General features: G+C 36.9%; 3 protein-coding genes across 5 annotated transcripts; all 3 read right to left on the bottom strand.

The window, feature by feature from the left end:
• Positions 1 to 1,114: 1,114 nt before the first annotated feature.
• On the bottom strand, positions 1,115 to 9,998 carry LOC122289179 (uroporphyrinogen decarboxylase 1, chloroplastic-like). 3 transcript variants are annotated; one of them, XM_043096140.1, is made up of 5 exons: positions 9,837 to 9,998; positions 9,592 to 9,749; positions 3,483 to 3,876; positions 3,057 to 3,347; positions 1,115 to 2,490 (listed from the first exon to the last, which is right to left on the bottom strand). In XM_043096140.1, the coding sequence occupies exons 1-4, from the start codon at positions 9,857 to 9,859 to the stop codon at positions 3,323 to 3,325; spliced, it is 600 nt and encodes a 199-aa protein (XP_042952074.1). In that variant the 5' UTR covers positions 9,860 to 9,998; the 3' UTR covers positions 1,115 to 2,490; positions 3,057 to 3,322. The 3 variants fall into 3 exon arrangements, with proteins under 3 accessions (XP_042952074.1, XP_042952073.1, XP_042952076.1); XM_043096139.1 differs by having other exon boundaries at positions 3,494 to 3,876; XM_043096142.1 differs by having other exon boundaries at positions 3,057 to 3,322; positions 3,494 to 3,876.
• Positions 9,999 to 10,746: 748 nt separating this feature from the next.
• Positions 10,747 to 12,873, bottom strand: LOC122289176 (peptide-N4-(N-acetyl-beta-glucosaminyl)asparagine amidase A-like). The gene has a single exon (XM_043096137.1). The coding sequence runs from the start codon at positions 12,739 to 12,741 to the stop codon at positions 10,909 to 10,911; it is 1,833 nt and encodes a 610-aa protein (XP_042952071.1). The 5' UTR covers positions 12,742 to 12,873; the 3' UTR covers positions 10,747 to 10,908.
• Positions 12,874 to 13,792: 919 nt separating this feature from the next.
• LOC122289178 (tubby-like F-box protein 7) lies at positions 13,793 to 17,713 on the bottom strand. Its single transcript, XM_043096138.1, has 4 exons — positions 17,271 to 17,713; positions 16,256 to 16,343; positions 15,342 to 15,471; positions 13,793 to 14,572 (listed from the first exon to the last, which is right to left on the bottom strand). Exons 1-4 carry the CDS (start codon positions 17,595 to 17,597, stop codon positions 13,990 to 13,992), a joined length of 1,128 nt encoding a protein of 375 aa, XP_042952072.1. The 5' UTR covers positions 17,598 to 17,713; the 3' UTR covers positions 13,793 to 13,989.
• Positions 17,714 to 22,839: the final 5,126 nt, after the last annotated feature.

Here is a 22,839-nt window from a genome sequence, read left to right as displayed (position 1 = left end):
GAATCCATATCTTCCACATGACCATCAACGTCGAATTCACTTTTTGTCTTCCGCTTAAAGAGGGAGCGAGCGAGCTAGCGGTGGCATTTGGGTCACTGATCAGACAAATTCCTGATCATCATCTACTTGGATTCTCAGACAGCAATCTTTTTTGTCCTCCTTCCACGTATCATTTTTTCTTTTAGTTGGATGTATACATTTTTACACAATCTTCAAACTCAATACTACTCACTTTAAACTATCTTAATTAATTAGCCAGGACGCTGTATTCTCAAAGTATCAGACATATAGGATCATTGTTCAGTTCTAACCCTTGTGATAAATAAAAAATAGATGATATATATACCTTAATATTGACGGCTGAATTTAATAAAAGATCAATACACAGTGCAATTTTTTAGTAGTTTGATCAGTGGCAGTTAGAGTTGAGTCATTCAGGTTTGTATCAGATCATCTAGATTCAGATATAAACTCAAAATTCAGATGTAAAATATAATTAACTCTTGAGATCCTTTATTGCATAGAAGAAACACCAACTGAAGTGGACTTTAACCATAAATATATATATTTAATGGGATTTCAAATTCCAGACTTCCATTTTGGAGGCTGTAGATTATGACAATCAGGTCACAGACCTTTGACAAACTTTAACCATATATATTGTTGCAATAGCACAACAAAATATTGGGATTGAAGTTTTGCAATTTGGTCTAAAGGTTCTTAATTTATAATAATAAGAAGGACAAAAGGTACCTATGAAAAAAATAAAAAATAAGGACAAAAGATTATTGATTAGTCAAGGGATTTTACTTTCAATCATTTTAAATTGGAAAATATTTTAGCCACAAAAGAATTATACAAAAATAATCTCACAAACTAATGTTGCTTAATATGATTCGTCATATTGTAAAATTACTTATATAATAAAATAGATCTAACAGATTAGATGAAATCATATTAATTTATAAGATTTTTTTTTGTGTGATTCATTTGTAGATATAATAATACTCTTTTAAATTATTTGAAATCGCTTAATTAACAAAATAGATTGATTAATAATGTATTTTATATGATTTCATCAATATATAGAGATAAAACAATCATTAAATATTCATTTCTAGACCACGGAAAGTTCATGTATTAAATAAACAGGTCAATCGTGTCAACTTGCGAATGATATAATGATCATAGATTTGGGTTAGTCCAGCTTATGAATTCATGGACCGTTCAAAAATGACCAGCACTTTGATAATTTGTAGTATAAAGTATCATTCCCTTTCTTTTTACACAAACTGAGCCTTACCATTCATATACATTACCATAGATTCCAGTAAAATATTAAACAGTACAAACTCGGGTTGTGGTTGCTTTACCCAACTCGGTCTTCGAGCGAGGCCGGGCAAAAACCTTAAGCCTAACCTTCAAAGAGTTCGGCTGCAAGCCCGCCCGTTGGTTGTGCTGTAGAACTTCTTTATTGCATTATCATTAGAGAGATTTTTATCTTCAAAATGCTGTGACAAGGATGAAGATTTAGTCAATTTAAGTAACCGCATCTTCAATGTTTATCTTCAAACCTGGCTTGCGCTTGATGATTATTATCATCAAGCTGCCAATTTAGAAACCTCCACCTCTTGATCGAGAGAAGGTGCATCATATATAGTTCAAGCTTCTTGCAACGTTAAAAAAATGTGCAACTTCTTCAGGCGTTCTAGCAAGAACACCATTTCCTAAATTAAGAATGTGTCCCCTTTGACCCTCACACCTCACGACCCTGAGAAACAATTCTATCAGAGCAGGATTAATCGGCAAACACAGGATTAGCATGCTGCATTAATGGATGCATACACTATACATGAACACTCCTTTTTGTGAAGTTACAAAGTTGGGCACGTCGTAACTATGTCTACAGATGAGATTCATGCTGTCCTTGTTACACAAATCTTATCTAAAACAATCCATGCTTGCACACTCAGGTGTCATTCAAAATTTTTTGCTTAGGAATTTTTGTCAAGAAATTATTAAATCTTTATCTACCCTGAGGAATAAACAACTCCATTCCTCGCGGTTCCGTGATGATGTATACCTATCCGACTCCTATTTCTTGAATGAGTAGAGGTACAATCTGTATAATCTTAGGCTACACCACAACAGGAAAGCCAGTGGCAAGCACATACTAAAGATCAAAGATGGGTCAAGAGTCAAGACCAATAACAGTCAACAATGAGGAACAGGTGAAAGAAATTTGTTAATAAAACCATCTCACCAACCTTTTATTTTCTTCCGCCAGAGTAGCAAGAGGAGAAAATAAGCAAGTAGGGTTAATGTTGCCCTGTACGCTGATCTCCCAACACAATTGTTTCCTTCCATCTTCCATATCCACCGTCCAGTCAAGCCCAATCACATCGATGCGAGTCCCTTTCATAAGCTCAAGAAGGCGACCATTTCCATTAACGTAGAGAACAAGTGTTGTCTGAGGACGCTTATTCTTTACTGCACTTACAATCTCCAATTTAGATAACCAAAGAATAGAAAGGACAAATCAATTGTAAAAAGTACAAAGCATTAGAAATCCTGCAATTTTGTCAACTATTGAACAGTACAAGGCATGGAGTATAACATATATAGCACTATTTCATTAAAATGTTAAAAACGCAGAGGAAAATGATGTTTTCAGTCTCTATGAATCACTTTTTACCTGCTACAAATTTGCTCTAAAATTTTCTTATACTGCAAACTACAATAGTAATATAGATATGATCTACAATGTATGCAGAAAAATTGAGAATTAAAAACTCCACAAGTATGCATATATCATGGCAAAATTAAGTGAAACAACAAAGTAAAAAAGAAGGGGGATAGGGATAAAGCTTTGCTTCCAGTTAATTTGTGCATTGAATTTATTGTTTTTTCAACAAATCAAACATGATTTTTTTTATAGGTAAACAAATCAAACATAATATGAAGTACAGAGTGTAAGAAAATCTTGCAGCTCTCAGATTATCATAATTAATTCTATCCATGACTACAGCAGAAAAACCATTATTGTTCCAACTCACATCCTCAATATATGGCTTTGACCAGCATTCCCACATATAAGGCGGTAGTTGTGCACCCCATGAATCAAAAGATTTGTATGCAATGAGCCCCAGCACTTGGAAAATAATGTAGTCTGATATTGCCCATGTCAAATGAGAAAGAAGAGCCCTCAATACATGTGGTGCTCTATACCACATGGTCTTTATGGTTGTGTAACTTGTATATGTGCGCGTTGTACCCCCTTCCACTATATATGTAGCTATCGTTCAAGGTACTTCTACAAAACCTAAAACAGCAGTGTGTCCACCAACCTACCAAAAAATGACGAATAAATAATTCAATAGCTTAGAGAAGCAAGAATAGTAATAAACAGTTACGATTTTAATAACCTATAAAATCCATTACTGAACAGAAAAGTTGGAATTCTTTCTAGACGCTTTATGAACCTTGAAGTTACCTCCCACCGCAATAACCTGAGGGATTCCCCTACAAAATGAAGTTTCTCTAAATATATGGGATGCAGAGTCTTCAGTCTCGCTTCAGAATGAATTAGTGTTTGGATTATAGGAACCCTTATTTCTTCTATGTCAAATGGGAATCCAAAGGCAGGCAGAGGGGTCAGTATGTCGGAGAAAATAATAACTCCATCAGGACGGAAAGCTTCCCAAGGCTGCATAGAGATTTCAACAATGAGATCGGTTGTCTCTGACCTATCCCTGAAGGAAGGATATCTCTCTGCAAGCTTTCTATCAATGGCCATATACCTTCCTGCCTGATGCATCATCCACACTGGAGGTCGACTTACAGGATCTCCTCTTGCAGCCTTAACCAAAAGCAGATCTGGAATATAAGTAAGATGAGATAGTTTTCAAGAGTGCATACTCAGCCTAAGCAGGCTTGCGACATGTAGGATAATCAACCCTCAACCATGCATTATAAGAACTGTATCCTTAAAACAATGACATTAGGGTGTTTACGGAAGGCGTAAGTTGAATCATGGACATGACAAGGCATTCACTAGGGACTCATTGATAGCATGACAGATATTGGCATCTGGATGTGGAAAGAAACCAAGGTTCCGAGTATAAACTAATTTCCAAGTACCATTCCTGCCATACGCTACGACAATAAAACTTGAGAAAGTCACAGCTTCAATGCAAACAATATGTATTAACTACTCACCAAGTTTTAGAGATTAAAAAACCAAAAACAGTTTGACCCATTGTTAAAGATTGAACTTCAGGTACACACTGGTCACTTGGTATTATCAGATAGGATTTCGGATAGAAGAAACCTTTTCTAAAACGCGCTCTCCTAGTTTTATTTTCTTATTAATTTTCAAAGATATAAAAAAATTCTGGCAACTCTTGCTTGCGCTTCTTAAGCAGTCCCATATGTCGAAGTGATATCAGAGCTTTAATCATACTTTTCCTTTCCTTTTGGGGTTTTTGAATGTCTAAGCACAATAGTCCTCGTATAACAAAAATCATAAATCGCGATTGTTTTTGGGCATTGCATTATTAATTGAATTTCTATGCGTGGTAGAAAACCCATTTCAAACTATAACACTATTTGTTAAGGAAACGGCACAGCAGTGCTTATCATCTCAACATAGCAGTGCTTATCACCTTAAGTTGAAGTGTCCTAGTGTAACTCAATTAGTGAAGTAGTTATCTACAACAGCAGCACTTAGATCTTATCTAAGTTAGTTTCTATCGTAGGTAATCATTATCTGTAACAATATGGGCTTATTCAAAAGGTTGTTAGCAAAGCTTATCAAGTGTAAACCATACGTATGTTGTAACACTATTTATACTCAATGAAAATATAAGGAATGTATTCCGCCAATTTTAATCTTTCTTTCATGGTACCAGAGCAAACCAAGGTTAACACCACTCATATTTCAATGGCAGAATCCAGCCAAGCTGCTGCAATTTCCACTCCCTCTTTTTCACTTCCTAATACTGCTCATCTTGCTCCTACCAAGCTTGATGACAGTAACTATCTCGTCTGGATATGCCAATTTATGCCTATTCTTCGATCCAATGGGCTTATGGGCATTGTTGATGGGTCTGAACCTCCTCCTCCCAAGTATCTTCACAAAGATGAGAAGATCTCTAGCCAGGATATGCTAAATCCTGATTATTTACTCTGGGAGAAGAAAGACCAGTGCATACTCAGCTGGTTTATTGCTACCTTATCTGAAAAGGTAGTTCCTATTGTGTATGGACTTGATACTTCACGTCAAGTTTGGAATGCATTAGCAAACAGATATGCATCTCCTTCACGATCTCGGGTGAATCACCTCAGGAGACAATTGCAGAATATGAAGCAGGGATCCAAAAATTGCACTTAATTTATTCAAGCTTCCAAAACTCTTGCTGATCAGCTTGCATTGGTAGGAAAACCAGTGGAAGATGAAGATTTAATTTCCTACATTATAGGAGGTTTACATCCTCAATACAACCCTTTCATTACTTCTTATTCCTTTGCTGCCAAAGATAATTGTATGACTCTTGAAGAATTCCAATCAGAGTTGCTCAGCTATGAGCAAATGCTTGAGCATCAAAATACTCCTGAAAGCACATCTTTTGCTTTGTACTCAAGCAAAGGTGGTCCTAGGCCAAGGTTTGGTTCAAATTTCTCTCACAAATTCTCATCAGGAGCAAAGAACTCAACTCCAAAGAAACATTATTCTGGAAGTTCTCAACAAGGTAAACCTTCTCATGTTCGTTTTTCTGGTAATACTAATCGAACTCCTTGTCAAATATGTGGAAAGAACAATCATCAAGCACTGGACTGCTTCCATCGTATGGACTTTGCCTTCCAAGGCAGACATCCACCCAAGGAACTTGCAGCCATGGTTTCTCAATCGAATTTCTTGCATGAAGATAATGAGGAATGGCTTGCTGACAGTGGAGCCAACAACCATGTCACAGCAAACTTGGAAAATCTGACCATTCAACAACCATATCAGGGCAAAGAAGCAGTTGCTGTGGGAAATGGTAGTGGACTCTCAATCTCTCACATTGGGTCATCCTCTTTTGTAACCAAAAATACCACTGTTAAACTCAAAAATATACTCCATTGTCCTGCTGTTTCAACCAATTTACTCTCTATCAATCGTTTCTGTAGAGACAATCATTGTTGGTTTAAGCTAACTGATAAAAATTTTGTTGTGAAGGACAAAATCACAGGGAAGATTCTGCTACAGGGGCCTAGTGAGGACGGACTCTATCCTGTGAAGCTGAAACAATTAGACATCAAAAAGACAAGATCACCTATGGCTATGACTGGAATCAAGACCACTACTTCCATTTGGCACAATCGATTGGGTCACCCTCATCATTCTATGCTACAGCATGTTATCAAAAACCAGCATCTCCCAGTGTCTAAACTTGAGTCTAGTCAGTCCATTTGTGTTTCATGTCAGCTAGGAAAGAATAAACAGCTTCCTTTTAAGTCTTCAAGTCATGTAACTACTGCTCCTTTAGAGATTGTCCATAGTGACATTTGGACTTCTCCTATTTTATCAATAAATGGCAGTAAATATTATGCAATAATAGTGGATGATTTCACTCGTTATTCTTGGCTTATTCCTCTCAAACACAAATCAGAATTCTTCTCTAACTTTGTTCAGTTTAAGTGCATAATTGAGAATCAACTCTGCACCAAAATCAAACAGTTTCAAAGTGATGGAGGTGGAAAATACACTTCTCAATTGTTTATCAAATACCTTGCTGATAATGGGATTCACCATAGAATCACTTGCCCTCATACATCCCAACAAAATGGGGTGGCTGAGCGCAAGCACCGACATATTCTTGAAACAGGTCTTGCTTTGTTAGCTCAATCACATTTACCTTCCAAATACTGGCTTGATGCATTCCAAACTGCTGTCTTTCTGATCAACAGGTTGCCCACACCAGTCCTTCAACATGATACTCCATACATCAAACTCTATCATCAAGAACCTGACTATACCTTCTTAAGAGTCTTTGGATGTGCCTGTTACCCTCTCTTGAGACCATACACAAAACACAAACTTCAATTTCGTAGTAAGCAGTGTATTTTTATAGGGTACAGTCCAAACCAAAAGGGTTATAAGTGTCTTGATTTATCCAACAGTCGTATTTATGTATCAAGACATGTGGTGTTTGATGAAGAATTGTTTCCTGCACAGGATGGATTCCACTCTACAGACTCTACAGCAGAATCTTTCCCACAAAAAGGTATTCTTCTAGACTTCTCTCAGTTTGATTCTAACTCTATGCCTACTCAGTCATATCATTCTATAGATCATTCTCACTCCAATCTTGCCACTACTCCTCAAAATAGCTCTGCTGATTCATCTATCCCTATACCAGAAAACTTGAGTCCTACCTCCTCTGTCTCTCCTACTCTTGAGACAAATACAATTGATACTGCTCCTCTTATTCCAGAGACGGGTCCTGCAATTCCCATTCCATCCTCTTCCTCACATATGGTTACCAGATCCATGGCTGGGACCTTCAAGCCTAAGTCCTTCCCAGACTTCCAATTATATCATTCAGCCAAGTCCACCAAACATCCTCTTAAAGCACTAGTTATCACCTCACTTCCTCGAGAGCCTACTACTTTTTCTCAAGCAATTGTAGATCCAAATTGGTTGGCTGCTATGGAATGTGAGTACCAAGCCTTGCTTGATAATGGTACTTGGTCACTATGTCCCAGGCCATCTAACAGAAATGTTATTCGAAACAAATGGGTCTATAAGCTAAAACAGAAACCAGATGGATCTATTGAGAGGTACAAGGCAAGATTAGTGGCAAAGGGGTTTGAGCAGAGAGATGGTATTGATTTTTCTGAGACATTCAGTCCTGTTATTAAGCCAGCAACCATACGTCTATTGCTTAGTCTTGCAGTTACTTTTCAGTGGCCTATTAAGCAGTTAGATGTGTCTAATGCATTTCTGCATGGCCATCTAACTGAGGAGGTATATATGGAACAGCCTATGGGCTTTACTAGTCCTCAACATCCAACCTATGTGTGTAAACTTCAAAAGGCACTTTATGGTTTAAAACAGGCCCCACGGGCTTGGTTTCATCGACTCACTCAAGCCTTGCTCAATCTGGGATTCACCGGTTCATTAGTTGATACTTCATTATTCTATCTTCATAAATCTTCTATGCACATTTTTGTGTTGATTTATGTAGATGATATTATTATAACTGGCACACATTTGTCTAGTTTAAATACACTCATTTGTAATTTACAAACTGAATTCAAACTGAAGGATCTTGGAGACCTTTCCTATTTCTTGGGAATACAGGTTTGTAGGGATAACACAGGGCGTCATCTCAGTCAAGCTAAGTATATAATTGATCTTTTAGATCGTGTTGACATGGTTGGTGCCAAACCATACTCAGCACCTTGTGTATCAGGGAGCAAATTGTCTAAATTTGATGGAGACCCTTTACCAGACCCAACTCTCTACAGACATATAGTCGGAGCATTACAATATTGTACTCTCACTAGGCCTGATATTTCTTATTCAGTGAATCAGCTATGTCAATTTCTAGCTTCTCCTACTACAACTCATTTCAAGGCAGCAAAAAGAGTACTACGATATTTGAAAGGGACTCCAGACTATGGCTTATACTTTACAGCAGGCCCTATACAGCTTCAAGCCTACTGTGACTCTGATTGGGCAGGTGATCCTATTGATCGTAGATCTACCAGTGGCTATGGAGTATTTCTTGGTCCTAACTTAATCTCCTGGCAGGCTAAGAAGCAACCTGTTGTATCTAGATCTAGCACAGAAGCAGAATATAGATCCATGGCAATAGTTACTGCAGAATTATATTGGCTAAGGATGTTATTCAAGGAACTTGAGGTTCCTTTGCTGTCACCTCCCTGCATTTGGTGTGATAATATTGGTGCACTTGCCTTAGCTTCAAATCCAATCTTCCATGCAAGAACCAAGCACATTGAAGTGCACTATCATTTTATTAGAGAGAAGATTTTACACAAGGACATTGTTACTGAACATATTCCTACAGCTGAGCAATGTGCAGATATATTTACAAAGGGGCTTTCATCTTCACGGTTCTTATTTCTTCGAGACAAACTCATGGTCATAGCTCCTCCCATGAGTTTGAGAGGGGCTGTTAAGGAAACGGCACAGCAGTGCTTATCATCTCAACATAGCAGTGCTTATCACCTTAAGTTGAAGTGTCCTAGTGTAACTCAATTAGTGAAGTAGTTATCTACAACAGCAGCACTTAGATCTTATCTAAGTTAGTTTCTATCGTAGGTAATCATTATCTGTAACAATATGGGCTTATTCAAAAGGTTGTTAGCAAAGCTTATCAAGTGTAAACCATACGTATGTTGTAACACTATTTATACTCAATGAAAATACAAGGAATGTATTCCGCCAATTTTAATCTTTCTTTCACTATTAACACATGCACCAATTCAAGAAAAAAAATCAGAAAACAGTTATCAGAGAGAGACCTATGATTTTAAGAAAATATGCGTATATATAATGAGAAAAGTTAAAAACGAACATACCAGAAGAAAATGAAGAAGAGCATGCTACACGGAACTTTCTAGGTGGGCATTTTCTTTTGAGGAGATATAAAGTTCCACTGGGACAGCTTGAGTTTAACCCCAAGTGAACGAAGACGCTGCAAGACTTCCATCCCGGAGAACAGCAAACCACACCGGTACTGCATATGTACACGAAAAAGCAAAGTACGAATCCCAAATGAGAAAAGACCAAAAAGAAGCGAGAGAGAGCGAGAGACAGAGTTTACCTGGTTGGGAAAGAAAAGCCCATTTCTTTCTGAAAAAAGTTAAAACCTTCAGGAAGAGAAGCGAGGGAGGTTCTCTCTCGATCAGCTCCGTGTCCAGTGTCCACTCAGAAAAGGGGATAAATTTATTTATTTTTTAAAATTTTATTCTTATTAGAGTAATTAAATTATTCTATTCTTGATCTATATACCGTTTTGATAAGATTAAAACCATATATATATATAATATATAGTGTGCGGAATGTGGGGAATGAAAATGATTAATAAAATTTTTTAAAAATATATTATTCCACACGATGCACTGTGCTAAAGAAGCAAATTTATAAAATAAAATAATTTTATAATATGTTTGATTTTATATGATAGGAAAAAAAATAATTACAAAAATATTAAGATCCAAATTGGGGGTAGATTTCAATCTTGTAAAAAGTCTTAATGAAGGTGTCGCATTTCTAAAATTTTAATTTTAAAATTTATCTTCAAATTCAAAAACAAATTATATCACGGTAATTAAACATTCTACGTGCAGTCAATTTTACATATTTTTTTATGCACTTTACTAATGTAATTAGTTGAGTATTAAAAAAATTGATCTAATCAATTATATCAATAAAATGCATAAGGAATACATAAAAGTAATTGTATGTATTATTACTTGTAATTAATAATGTGCAATGTGAAGAAGAATATTCTCCTAGTAAAAGATGCTGGTTGTGCACTTCTCAATCATTTTCCATGACCCAGATTCCATCTAAAAAAATATTTTAATTTTTATTATCTTCTTATCATTTTATAATGTGATATTAGATAATTGATAAATATTTATTATATTTTATTTATAAATATATCATTTAATGTCACGTATGATTTTGTTATTTGAAGTTGGATTAGTACAGAAAGTGCTCCCCATCTCTTGGGAAACAAAACCAGGATTACTTAGTTTTTAACGCAAAAACTTACAACAATTTACAACAATATCCACAAAACAAGTCTGTCCCGTAATGATTACGGACTACATTGCACTTTTTATGAAGCAAGATGAAGAGACTGAACTCCTTCACTGTCATCAAAGAAACTAGGTGCGTGAAAAAGGCCTCCATCTGCCTGATCGAAGATCGAAATGAGACTGCGTTCTTCCATGGCATGTGTTTCCCACTTCATCGTACAAAATAGTATAGTTCGAGCTGCTTACATTCCTGAAGTAACAGGAATCGCTATCATCATATTTGTACACTTGTTGTGTACTGCCCAATCCGCTGACTACCAAGTTGTCCTTCACAGCCATATAGCCCTGCCCATTCTGTACATTTTGTAGATTGCTCTTTGATACTTCTAAAGCAGAAGCCTCGGACTTTTTCTCATTAAATCCCAACGTGATGTTTTCAAGAGAAAAAGAAGTTTCATTTCCTTGATCCAAGTAGTTGTAGTATAAATAAAGGGAGAATTCTTTGTGTGATTCCGCCGAGTAAACAGACGAGGATGGCATCTTTGCATGAACACTGTCATTGAAATGGATGGTCTGATTCACAACCTGCAGAGTCCCATTGCTCCCCACGACCATTGAATTACTGTAACGGAGGTTTTGGATCCAATTGGTTGTGAGATTCCCATGGGAAGATCTCACCCATCCAGTCGAGGATATGGACCTGTTTGCACTAGTAAAAAACGTTCCATTCAAACCCTTGAAATTAGATACCGCTGAAACAGCAAGAGGCAAACTATCGTGCTTTAAAAGCTCCGCTTCTGTTTTAGTGCTCTTGCTGTCCAACCAAAGATGCAAATTTGCATCTATGTACCAGACATTCAAGGCATTTGTGACACTAAATCCAAACGTATGGGCCTTTCCATCCAATATCTTCGCCAAAAATGGCGTGATTTCAATATTATAGGAAGGGAGATTGAATGATCCAATGCCAGTGATGGGTCTCCATAACAGAGGATTGACCCCTCCTGTATAAACCACGGTAAAAGGCCAAACTGCAGCGACAACCTCGTCATCAAGACTAACCACAACCTCCCTAAAAGGCCCATTTCCGGGCGTATCAGTAAGATTATTTGCCTCGATGAACTCGTTCGGAGGATTCGAATACCAAGATTCATCATTCTCATGGAATGAAACATAGACCTCCAGCACAGCCCTATAAGCGTTTCGAGGAATCTCGAATTCCTTCGACGCAATATCGGTGGAATTCTCAATTTCAAACCACAACCCATCATTCAACGGCAGGTCTCGCGAAAAGGGTAGGACCAAATCAGCCGGGGACTGATACTTGGCAACTGAATTATCCGAGATCGACCCATAATCATCGGATTTTTTCTCAGCGGTATAAAAACGAATGGTTATATTCACATGGTACACCCCAGTATACGTCCTATCAATCAGATTACCAAGATAAACAGCAAGAGTTTGATTCTTCATAAGCAATGAATAATACCTCGTAATGTCCTTCTCGACGCTCCAAGCAATCCCGGTAGCCCTCGGCTCCGCCGTGCAGCTACGAAGAAGCTCAACGCCACCAAGCCAAATGCCAAAGATGCGGTCGAATTGCCTGCCTTTACAGGTTGAATTCCATTCAAGGACAATCTTGGAGAATTTTCGAGACGGGCATTCCGAGGGAGGGGTGTAGCTCGCAAGCACTGGGGACTTGCCATAAGTGTAGCCAAAGTCGTGTTGGAGGATGAGGTAAGAGCAAGGCTTGGTGTTGGGGAGTTGGATGGGCTTGGTTACTTCAAAGAAGAGAGTTGGTGGGGTGTCCTTGAGGGTTGTTCTCTGGGAGAGAGCGTCTGCTCCGATGAGGCTGCTTTTGTGGAGAATAGCTGTAGATAAGAGAGCCCGGTGGAGTAGGAGGAGAAAGAGAGAGAAAAGTAGAGAGGGTGGAGCCATCACTGGTGGTTGCGTTAGAAACATTGGGTTTTACTTGCTGCTGTGCCGGTTTGGTTTGGTAGATTGTTGCCAAGCCTTTTGGCCCTTACAAAGTTTCAATATTCGAGTGGGTCTTTTAGGATCCTCGTCATGGTAAAGCTGGCCATCTTTTTAAAAGTTTTTCTTGCAATTATTATAATCATCTAATCAAGAGGGAAAAAAAAAATCAAAATCATCTTCAGCCTATTGTGTTTCACGAAATCGTAATCTGGGACATAAGGAGAGGTCAACGATGATCAAAATCTTCAGGAAGTTGTCAACATAGAAAATGTACCAAGTGATCTCAAAAGTTTCCAAGAACGCTACTGGATTGGTGCTGCTAACAATGTCGTGTTTTTAGGATTAAAGTAATTTGGAAAGACCTTTCTGTAAACTTGTTTCCAATTTCCCAACCATCATCGACATGTAATCTTCTGCAAGGCAATCATAATTCATTTACCTGTTTTGTGAATCAAACGCCCACCCAGAGAGTGAAATCAGCAAACGACCGCAAGAGGTCCCGCCCACAACAACTCTAATTTCGTCAAACACTCGATCTTGATACAGTAACCTTCAGACTCGGACTTGGACAGTCCGAGGACGATAATGAGTGAACTGTTGGTTGGCGAGAGTGAGGGCGTGGGTGCGCAGAGGAAATCTGAATGCTTAGATTTTTGGTAATGATCATCCCGTCCGGTTGTTGCATGATTGGATCCTTATACTAAGTAGTGGAAGGCAAACCTGGAGGAGATGAAGTTGGGTTGTGAATCGAAGAGGACCGTAGGTGGTGATGCGTGTGAGAATTAGATTATGGATTGGATTGCGATTAGAATTTGTGCGTCTTAAACAGACAGACATAGACGACTGTAAAATGTATCTCCACTTTTTGGTGCCTCTGAAAGAATCTGTTCAACGTTGAGACATATACGAGAAAAAAACAATTGTTTTGTATTACAACTGGGAGACAGATGACCAGCGTAGCCATCAATCTGTAAATCCAAACTCGAATGATTATTGCATAATATACAATGTAGATTAGAAAAACCAACATGCTCACTGACAATAAAGTTTGTTTGCTACTAATAATTTCAGCGGAAGCCATGTCATAATCATAAAATAGCAACATTTACATCACAAACTCCCCAGCCACTCAAACCTATAGATATCGGTGTAAAGCAGAAGACAATTAATTCAACGTCCAAGACACCACATGTTTAATAAACATAAATACAGCAGAATATAATAATATATATTTTACTCGCACGCCAGTTTCGTACCAAAGCTAGTTAGGCAAATTGCAAATGCCTGGAAAGCTGACAAGGGCTGCCTGTAATCCATGGTGAAGGTATCGTCCCCTACCTTCCCAAACTGAAGGAGAACTGTTTCCTCATCTCCTTTTCCTCCTGGCTGACTTTGATCTGCTATTGCAACCAGTTGAAAATTCTTCACGGATGCTACTGTCACCCGGCCATGGAAATTCAAACACCAGCACTGCAAATGTTCGTGCCACCTTGGAGCTTTGTTCCTCAAAATTGTACATCCAGAACCAGTAGATTCAAGTTTCTTCATATTGCATTTGCCCAGACTCAGAGACCTGTCATAAGCAGCTTCTCCTTGCGATGAGCACTTCAGCGAACAAACCATTCTCCTTGGTCCTCTAGGTTTCAAAATGTTGAACTTATAAGAGACCTGCCCAACCTCAAAATTCCCAGCTGGAACTTGGGGACTAATTTGTTTGCTTGCAAAACGACGGCTGCTTCTGCTAATTGAGGGTTTTGCGCCACTATGTGGTGGTTGGCTGTCATAAATTGCAAAATTCGTGCCAAGAAAGTCCGAACTGCAACACATTTCAAATTAAACAGGAATACAAACATTGTTTTCTTTTTACTTGACAGATCCTTCAAACAATTCTTAACAGAATCCAGACATCACACCAGATTCTGTCATTCTACCATACAAATTAAACAACAGATTACCACTTTCAGGAAAAACAAAAAATAATAAATAAATAAATTAAAAAAAAAAAAATCAGCCAACAGAAGTTTCCAAGGCAGGCAGACAGCATAAATTAAAGGCGCATAAGTAACCATTTTGCAAACCAGACAATCCAATAGGATGATAGAGTGCTAATCTGAGTTTTAAAGTTGTTTGCAACAATCAAATTTAGCTGCATATCAGTTCAATCTCTGAAAATTTAAAAGCAAAATAGACTGCATAGAGCTGCTTATAAAGTTGGTTCTGTATTGCCTTAGACAACCTAGCTTGTTTTTGCTTATAAAAAAGAAAAAAGAAAAAAAGAAGAAGAAGAAGATAACCTACCTTGTTTTTGCTTTACTTTATAACACAAATCTACCAAATGGCCCATATACCAGAACAAGTTCGACTTGAAGATGCACAACTATAGTAAAATATTTCAAAATCCCAAAATTTATCCACTGAGAAAGTAAAGACACGTTCTATAGAACTTAAAACAAAAATAAATAAATAAATAAATAGACTTAACAGATGACTAGAGGTGTAGTCCAGCAATTATGTGTGAGCGCACGCACTCACATGCAAAATCAGAAAATTCCTCATCTAAACTGTTTTAAACAAGAATGTTTTACCTTAACTTTCCAACATAAGCATTACTTCCTTGAGATAGGTCATCAGCATCAAGTGAAATAATATATTCAGTGTGAGCACCGTTCCTATACTTTCGTGCTGCCAAGAGAAACTTTCCCTTATCCGTGAATGCTGCCAAAAGAAGAAACAAGAAAAACTCAATTGAGCCATAACTTCAAGTATTTCCACTGTCATGAAGGTCCAACAACAAGGTTAACAAAAAACAGGTTAAATCTACTCTTTAGCTTTGGCAAATCCAAAAATCACAATCATATATGGTCTAAGTTTGGATTTCTCAAAATGAAAATCCTTGATTATGTCCCTATTATCTTCATAACTTTACAATCTCATCATTGATAGAACTTCAACAATGCCACCTACTTGGCCCACGACCGTAGGACCATTTGACCTATAAATTGTTTGATTAAAAAAAACATTCAACAGTACTTCAACCCATGACCTTAGGCCATTTGACTTAGATCCCATTGGGCAATTTCTTTGAAGTGAAAAAGGTTCCATTATATGAAAGACTAATAAATGGAAGAAATCGACTCTATAACTAACATGGAATGGGTCAGACTCTGGATTCAAGTAAATTGTTGGAAAAATATGCATCATGCAAATGTGCCCATAGTTGAAACTACTAAGCAGGAAGTCAATTTAATAGGTTTGACATCTAGCCAAAAAAAATCTACTAGTTAGAAAAATTGCAATGTAGCCATTTGCTTTTGGTTTTGGTGACATAAATGTCAAGGCTCTCCAGTCAAAAAATAAACTTTTCCTCCAAAGGAAGCATAGAAGGCAGCTTTGACAGCAAACTCGATTTCATATTTCAGTCAATTTTATAGAAAGCTATTCCACAAATATACACTTAGGCGGTAATTTTTTTTTTTTTAATGAGTCAATATACACTTACACGGTGTAAGGGAAAGATAGAGGTAAAATGTTGACGTCTTCTTGTTCCGTTTTATAAGACATTGATGTGGAAGCTCTCGCGGTCCCGGCTGCATTTAACACAAAATAATAAGACCACCAATCCCAACTAGAATTATAATTTCATAGACTAATAGACGTCATGAAACCCAAAATATAAATCAGGAAGCTAAACCAAACCAAAAGCAGCTTGATCTCAAAACCACATCCCATCGAAATAATAACTGAAACAAGCACCATTGAAGAAAAAGTTTTACCTAATTATTTCTTATACACATTGAAGAAAAAAACATGCGGATACATTAATAAACTAGCTTGAAGACTATGTTCTGAAAGCACGATTTTAATTCTTGAACAAAACATGATTACCATAAAAGAATCACCAATAACACATTAGATTCCTTGTGCCCAAACACGACGCCCAATTGAAAAATTAAAATTTGCAAACCAAACAAAAAGATACGATCACAAACACCAGGACAACATACAATTCAATGCATATCACCAAAAAAGATCCACTTTCTAAATATATGTCTGTGGGATCCCAAATATGGTAATATTCTTTTATAAGTATGCTAATACTTCTACAATATTCCGTAACAATTGCATTATTGACATTGTAATCTCTCCCTTATTAGGAAATAGTGTGTAATAAATTGCATGATACTGCAATGTCTTCATTATTAGGCAATATTCTCATAATTAGTTTCCTAAATAAGCCGCAAGCTCTCGTATAAAAGGGTGTAGATGCCATATGACAAATCACGAAGGAAAACACAATTACCAAAAGACGTAAACAGGAGGCCCGGATCCCCCACGAAGTGATCAACCCTCTCTCTTCTCTCTTAGTTTTTTATTTTTTCGGATTTCCAATCGATACGACCATAGGTTACTATTTTTCAAAACTTTCAATCAGACACTAATCCCAAAATTGCAAAGGGATTTTAAAAAATACAAAAAAAAGAGAGGAAAGCAGTGATACTCCCAAGGAGAAGAACCTTTTTGAGGCAAGAAGGGAAAGTGATTATGCCGGTCAGGGAAGGGGAAGGAACGATCTCTTTGGTGATCTGTCTCCACTTCTTGCAAACGCAGGCGCAAGCGACGATGTTTTGGCGGAGGTCGCCATCACTCCTCTCCACACGCTGTATGATCTCTGCCAGTAGCTCAGGGAGCATTCCGGCCCATGAGCGGTCGGGCTGGCCCGCCCCTCCTCCCCTGCCCGACCCAACCGCCTCGTCCGAGTCGCGAACGCGCCCGCTCTTCTCATTCAGTTCCTTGAAAGACCTGGAGAATCTACGAGAGAAGAAGGACCTCCTCAGGGACATCGCGTTGCAAACTTGCAGAGAGAGAGAGAGACGAGAGAGAGAGAGAGTGGTGGAGATTGGAAAACATTAATGGCAATGGAAATAGACAAATGATAAAACTACGCGTTCGTGCAGTCTCCGGTGTCTTACTGTAGCTATCTGTACTGTAATGCATAAGTTTTTTGCGAATTTACGTATATGGCAATGTAGCGTATAGTCGTAGAATTGTAAACGTCGTCCAATCATTTTAAAAAAAAGTCAGGTTTATGATTAAAAAATTAATTTTTTTTATGTGAGTCTCATATTAATTTATTTTTTTTAAAGTGACTACACGCCGCTTACACAACTACGACTGCAAATATCAATTCTCTTACGTATATATCATTAGCTGTGATAGACTGACTTTATGCTTCGATGATGTTTGGGTTTTTTTTTTTTTTTTAGAGTGTAAAATCGTGTTAAGGGTGGTATTTGTATTGTGTCAAAGTATATATATATATTATATTATATTATATAAATAAATTTTAACCCGATATATTAAGTTTATTGTGTCAAAATCTCAAATTTTAATACGATTCATTAACATAACGAGTCGTATCGTGTTAATCCATTTTAATTTATTAGTAAATATTACGAAATAGGTTAACACGACATAATACGATCCGTTTTAAATTATTTATGTAAATAAATTAAATAGGTTTGAGATTAACCTGTTTGACCTGATTAAATTTAACATAATTTTATATAAATTTTAAAATTATTATATTTATAAAAATTATAAGACTAACTACAAGTCTAAAATTATAATCCAAATAATAAAAATATTGAAATTAAAATTTTAACAATTTTACTTTTAAGTATAAGGGTATAATTGTGACTTTAACTTTCTTAGCGTGTCATAACGGTTCAAAATAACGGATCAAAATAGGTTGACCTGTTATCAACTCGTTAAGCAATCGTGTCTTAACGGATCAACTTGTTTTGACCCAAATTCATTAAAACTAAATCTTAATTCGCTATTATTGTGTCATATTCATGTTAAGTTAACGGGTCGTATAACATATCGTCATCCATACTTTTTCTTTTTCTTTATTTTTCTTGTTAATTATGCTTAAGAGAATATTTATTCCGTTCGAATATTGAAAATATTTTATCTCATTTTATCATTATAATTTTTTAAATTTTTATATAAAAAATAATAAATAATTAAATATTTATCTAAAATTATCTCAATTAATCTCTCAAACCGCTTATTTAATGTGTTTGTATTTACAAAAAAGAGTTGACGTATTGATCACGATGGGACAAGCCTAGAGTGGTGTTTGGCACCAGTCTTGACTGTGATAGACGGTTTCAAACTCATTTTAACTCGTCGGATTTGTGTCCTATCGACAAAGCAGCGAGTGCAACTAATCTAATTCTCTAATTGATAATTTTGCACAAACATATCTTACTTGGCGTGACAAAAAAAAAATGATGCCATGAGAGGAGGACAATGATTCTACAAGAATCAAATCAAATCGTGAACAGAGTGATCTGCCGATTAACATGATTCTAGTGGTCATGGTTTGATGCTTTTAGCTGTCTCGGGCCTCGTCTATGCAGTGTGTGAAGCAAAATGGTGGAGAGAGATCTCCCCCAGATAGCTGGTCACATCCCAAAAATTCAATTATAAATACAAGGCTTTACTGCTAAGGTTTCTATGACATTATGGCTAATTATAATGGTCACAGGTCTCTTTTAAAAGAAATGATGAGGGAGGAGGAGAGTCGATGAGATTTGATAGTTCCATCTTATTTAAATGGACGGTTGTGAAAATAAGTACTACTTTTAGCAAAAAGTTTCATGGCTTTATAATCACACACACATTCTTCCAAATTGACTTTATAACATATAGTTTTTTTTTTCCCATCCATTTAATTTTAAATATGAAGTTAAAGGTTATTTTCTAGTTGAAAAATATAAAAATATCTCATAAAAATAAATATATTAAATTATAAAATTATTTTTATTATAAAGTAAATATAACATATTAAATTTATTTTTTAGGATACTTTTATGTTTGTAGATTTTTTTTTTAATTTTTTTTTAAAAAGAGAAATAAATTCTCAAAGCGCGTCGTCAAAAGAGCATAGAAATCATTTTGGGGAGGGGGGTGGATGAAAGTCATTCAAGGGAAGACTTTGGGGTTCAAGAGAGATCACTTGCCTTTTCTTTTCCTCCATTACTCTGCATTTATTAACTTGAGCTTTCTGTCGACCAACCCAAGTCAACAAAATGGACGATAAACCATGTAACAGTGCATAGACCAAAAAAGAAATACTTGTAAGGCAACCAAGAAAGTCGGTAGGTGCATAAGGGTGGTATCAAAATCTAGAAAACAAAAATTATTAAACAATTTTAAAATATAAATACAAATTATACATTCTTTTATTCTATTATAAAATATTATGATATCAAAATTATTTATAAAATATTAATTTTTAAGGTTATCTCATACAATATTTAGACGCGAATATTATATGTTCGTATTTTGAGAATGAGTAATGATTATTTCTAAAAAAATATTATTTTAAGTAAAGAGCCGAACTAAACTGGACCAAAGAGGGCCCGTTATTGTTTAAAACTAATAATCATTTTGAAAGGTAGACTATTCCAAAAGGGCCCAGAGTCAATTCAAAACCCGGCCCGTTCCGGGATAATGATACATATTCAAATGATAATAATCATTCATTTGTCAGACGCGAAAATGGGGAACGTAGTGGACTGTACATGCTTTCTTGATCCCTTTGGGCTCTTCTCCATGGCGACACATGTACCTGCACCTTTGAGAAACCCAGGTGTCGTGTTCTTCTTGTTTTATGTTTTTTTTTCCATTTATTTTAATTTGCTGGGTCGACCAAGATCATCCAGTCTATTTTCCATGGCGACGCGTCCTCTTTGGAGAAACCCAACTATCGCCATGGGGGAAAAAACAGTAAAACCGGTGTGAAGTTTAACTTTTTCCCAACAGCAGAAACCATTTTCTTTCCTTTCGGCTCAGTAGTATGTTTCTACACTGTACCAGTGATAGGTGTACCAGTAATAGGAAACTAGTTGAACCTGATTGATTATAGGAAAAAGCTTAATGCAGGCGAGTTGCGCACATCTTTGCGCACGAAGAAAGCCTGGCGCGGCCAGCTGGAGATTGATACAGTGCGTTTCAATGAGGGATGCGTCGGGAGAGAGAAATGGAGAGGTAGAGAGGAGAAATCTTCACAAAGCCCACTATTTTTCCAGCAGTTCTTCTATAGGCAGGGAAGTTGGCACAGGATTGGCGCACGAATCACTTATTATGCCACGTGAACAAATAATATAAGTAAAGAAAAAAAAAAAAAAAAAAGGGAAGATGAAGCACGGGAATTGAACTGGAACTCGAAAACACGATCAGAGCCTTCATCGTTCCCTGCCCGCTTGTCTCCCTCAATCACGTTCCTCCACGACTCGTTCCTCGGCTAGGCTACGCTGCACTCCTCCACCACCCATCCCACCGTCATAAGATTTTTCAAATCTACCTCCGCCAGTCGTTAGCGTCGAAGTCATCTCTGGGATTGAATAGACACAATACTTCAATGGGATTAGGAGTTGAAATTGGATTCTAGATTAGAAGAGTTTTCAACTGGATTTTTCAGTTTCATCTTGGAAAATGATTTAGGCCGGCCCGATTTTGATTTAACGAGATCTAACAAAACATGTGTAGTATTCAAGTCTTGGTTACTGGGAGTTTTAGGAGACGGGATCAAAAGCGGAGGCTCAGAAGCCATTGATCAGAAACCTCTCGAGTAGCAAAGTGTCAACAATCAACAAATTCATGAAATACCCAGCTAGCGACTGCAATCAAATACAGTAGAAATTTATGAAAATGTGCAGAACCCAGAACCAAATTAAACAAGTTGTGTATGTATGGGAAATTGATAGGAAAAAACGAAGCTATTAAAATATTAAGCTGGACATGCTAGACAATGTGTACAGACAGGGAAATATAGGAGAGAGAACCTTTGCTTTGTGCTAGATAAGGCTGTTAGAACTTGCTCATACACCGGGAAATGTTAGAGGGAATGATAGAGCGAGTAATGCGAAAGAAGGGAGAGAAATGGGTCTTGGACTCTTGAGACGAAGTGTTTGTTTTCCGATTACCAGAAAGAGGTATTGTAAAAGGTCAAAGGCATTGTTAGAGAGAGCGAGTGATAGAGATGCTAAGTAAGAGAGAGAGAGAGAGGTGGTGATTGCAAAGAAATGGGAAAAAAATTCATATGGGATGGCGATAGCAAATGCATCAAAAATCATATAGACAAGAATACAAAATTCCGAGTATGCGTGCATGAAGAAAAAAGAAAAAGGAAAAGTCTTTCATGGAGAAAGAAAGTTCAGATAGAGAAATTGCACTTCTAGAAGGACTGCAGAGGATGATAAATGATAAATAATTACCCGTAAAAACTAACTGCCTTGGGTCTTGGCTCTCAAGCGTGTTTCTGGGTTCTTAAACCCATCTTGGGTCTTGGTTGCACTTTGAAGATGGAGGATAGCAAACAATGGAGGAGGGAGATGCAGAGGTTAGGTCTCAGAAACATGAAAAGGATTTGGGGAAGAGAAATGCTACGCATCATTCCACACCACACACTTTATATATTAAAATATTATTTTTTATTTTTTTTATTTTTTATTTCATTTTATTCTTATTAAACTAATTAAATTATTCTATTTATCATTCACACACTACACATTTATTATAGAAAATATGAAAAAAAAATTAAAATAAGTGTGGTGTGTGAAGTGTGAGGATGATAAAAAGAATTTTCCTTTGGGGAATATCAGAAGATAGAGGAAGGAGAGAGATGGAAGGGGAAGCTTCTACGGAGAGTGAGATCTCGTTGAATGAAACTTCATGTGAAACGCACCGTTTAATTATCCACGTAGGCATCCCTACACAAAACCTACATAAAGTCTCCTGCGAGCATCATTTTCCTTTTTCCAGTCCTCAAACTTAAGTGGGAAGTGTTTGGGGGTGAGAAACATATATTACAAAGTTTTCTGAAAAAATGACTAAGGGTATGATGCACAACCAGAAAAATATTGAGTAGCAAATGGGTTGCATCGTTGGTCCTATAGATCTTCGACCGTAACCAGAATCTAATCGGCAAGTTGAGAAAAATTGCCCAGCATGCCTTTATACCCTTTAAGTCATTTTCATCAGTGCCAAGAATCTGCCTAAGCTCTTGAGCAC

The sequence above is a fragment of the Carya illinoinensis genome, chromosome 12 (assembly GCF_018687715.1).
Source record: "Carya illinoinensis cultivar Pawnee chromosome 12, C.illinoinensisPawnee_v1, whole genome shotgun sequence".
NCBI lineage: Eukaryota > Viridiplantae > Streptophyta > Magnoliopsida > Fagales > Juglandaceae > Carya > Carya illinoinensis.
This window is presented reverse-complemented; position numbering and strand designations above follow the sequence as displayed.

What these genes read in the sequence shown, in the direction of transcription:
- LOC122289179 (XM_043096139.1), bottom strand. Translation starts at nt 9,859, where the DNA reads ATGGGCTTTTCTTTCCCAACCAG. An exon ending in GGCTTTTCTTTCCCAACCAG is followed by an intron (nt 9,750 to 9,836) that starts GTAAACTCTGTC and finishes GTACATATGCAG; the next exon opens with TACCGGTGTGGTTTGCTGTT. An exon ending in CTCTTCTTCATTTTCTTCTG is followed by an intron (nt 3,877 to 9,591) that starts GTATGTTCGTTT and finishes CTTATATTCCAG; the next exon opens with ATCTGCTTTTGGTTAAGGCT.
- LOC122289176 (XM_043096137.1), bottom strand. Translation starts at nt 12,741, where the DNA reads ATGTTTCTAACGCAACCACCAGTGATGGCTCCACCCTCTCTACTTTTC.
- LOC122289178 (XM_043096138.1), bottom strand. Translation starts at nt 17,597, where the DNA reads ATGTCCCTGAGGAGGTCCTTCTTCTCTCGTAGATTCTCCAGGTCTTTC. An exon ending in TCCCTTCTTGCCTCAAAAAG is followed by an intron (nt 16,344 to 17,270) that starts GTTCTTCTCCTT and finishes TGTTAAATGCAG; the next exon opens with CCGGGACCGCGAGAGCTTCC. An exon ending in GCTTATGTTGGAAAGTTAAG is followed by an intron (nt 14,573 to 15,341) that starts GTAAAACATTCT and finishes AATGTGTTGCAG; the next exon opens with TTCGGACTTTCTTGGCACGA.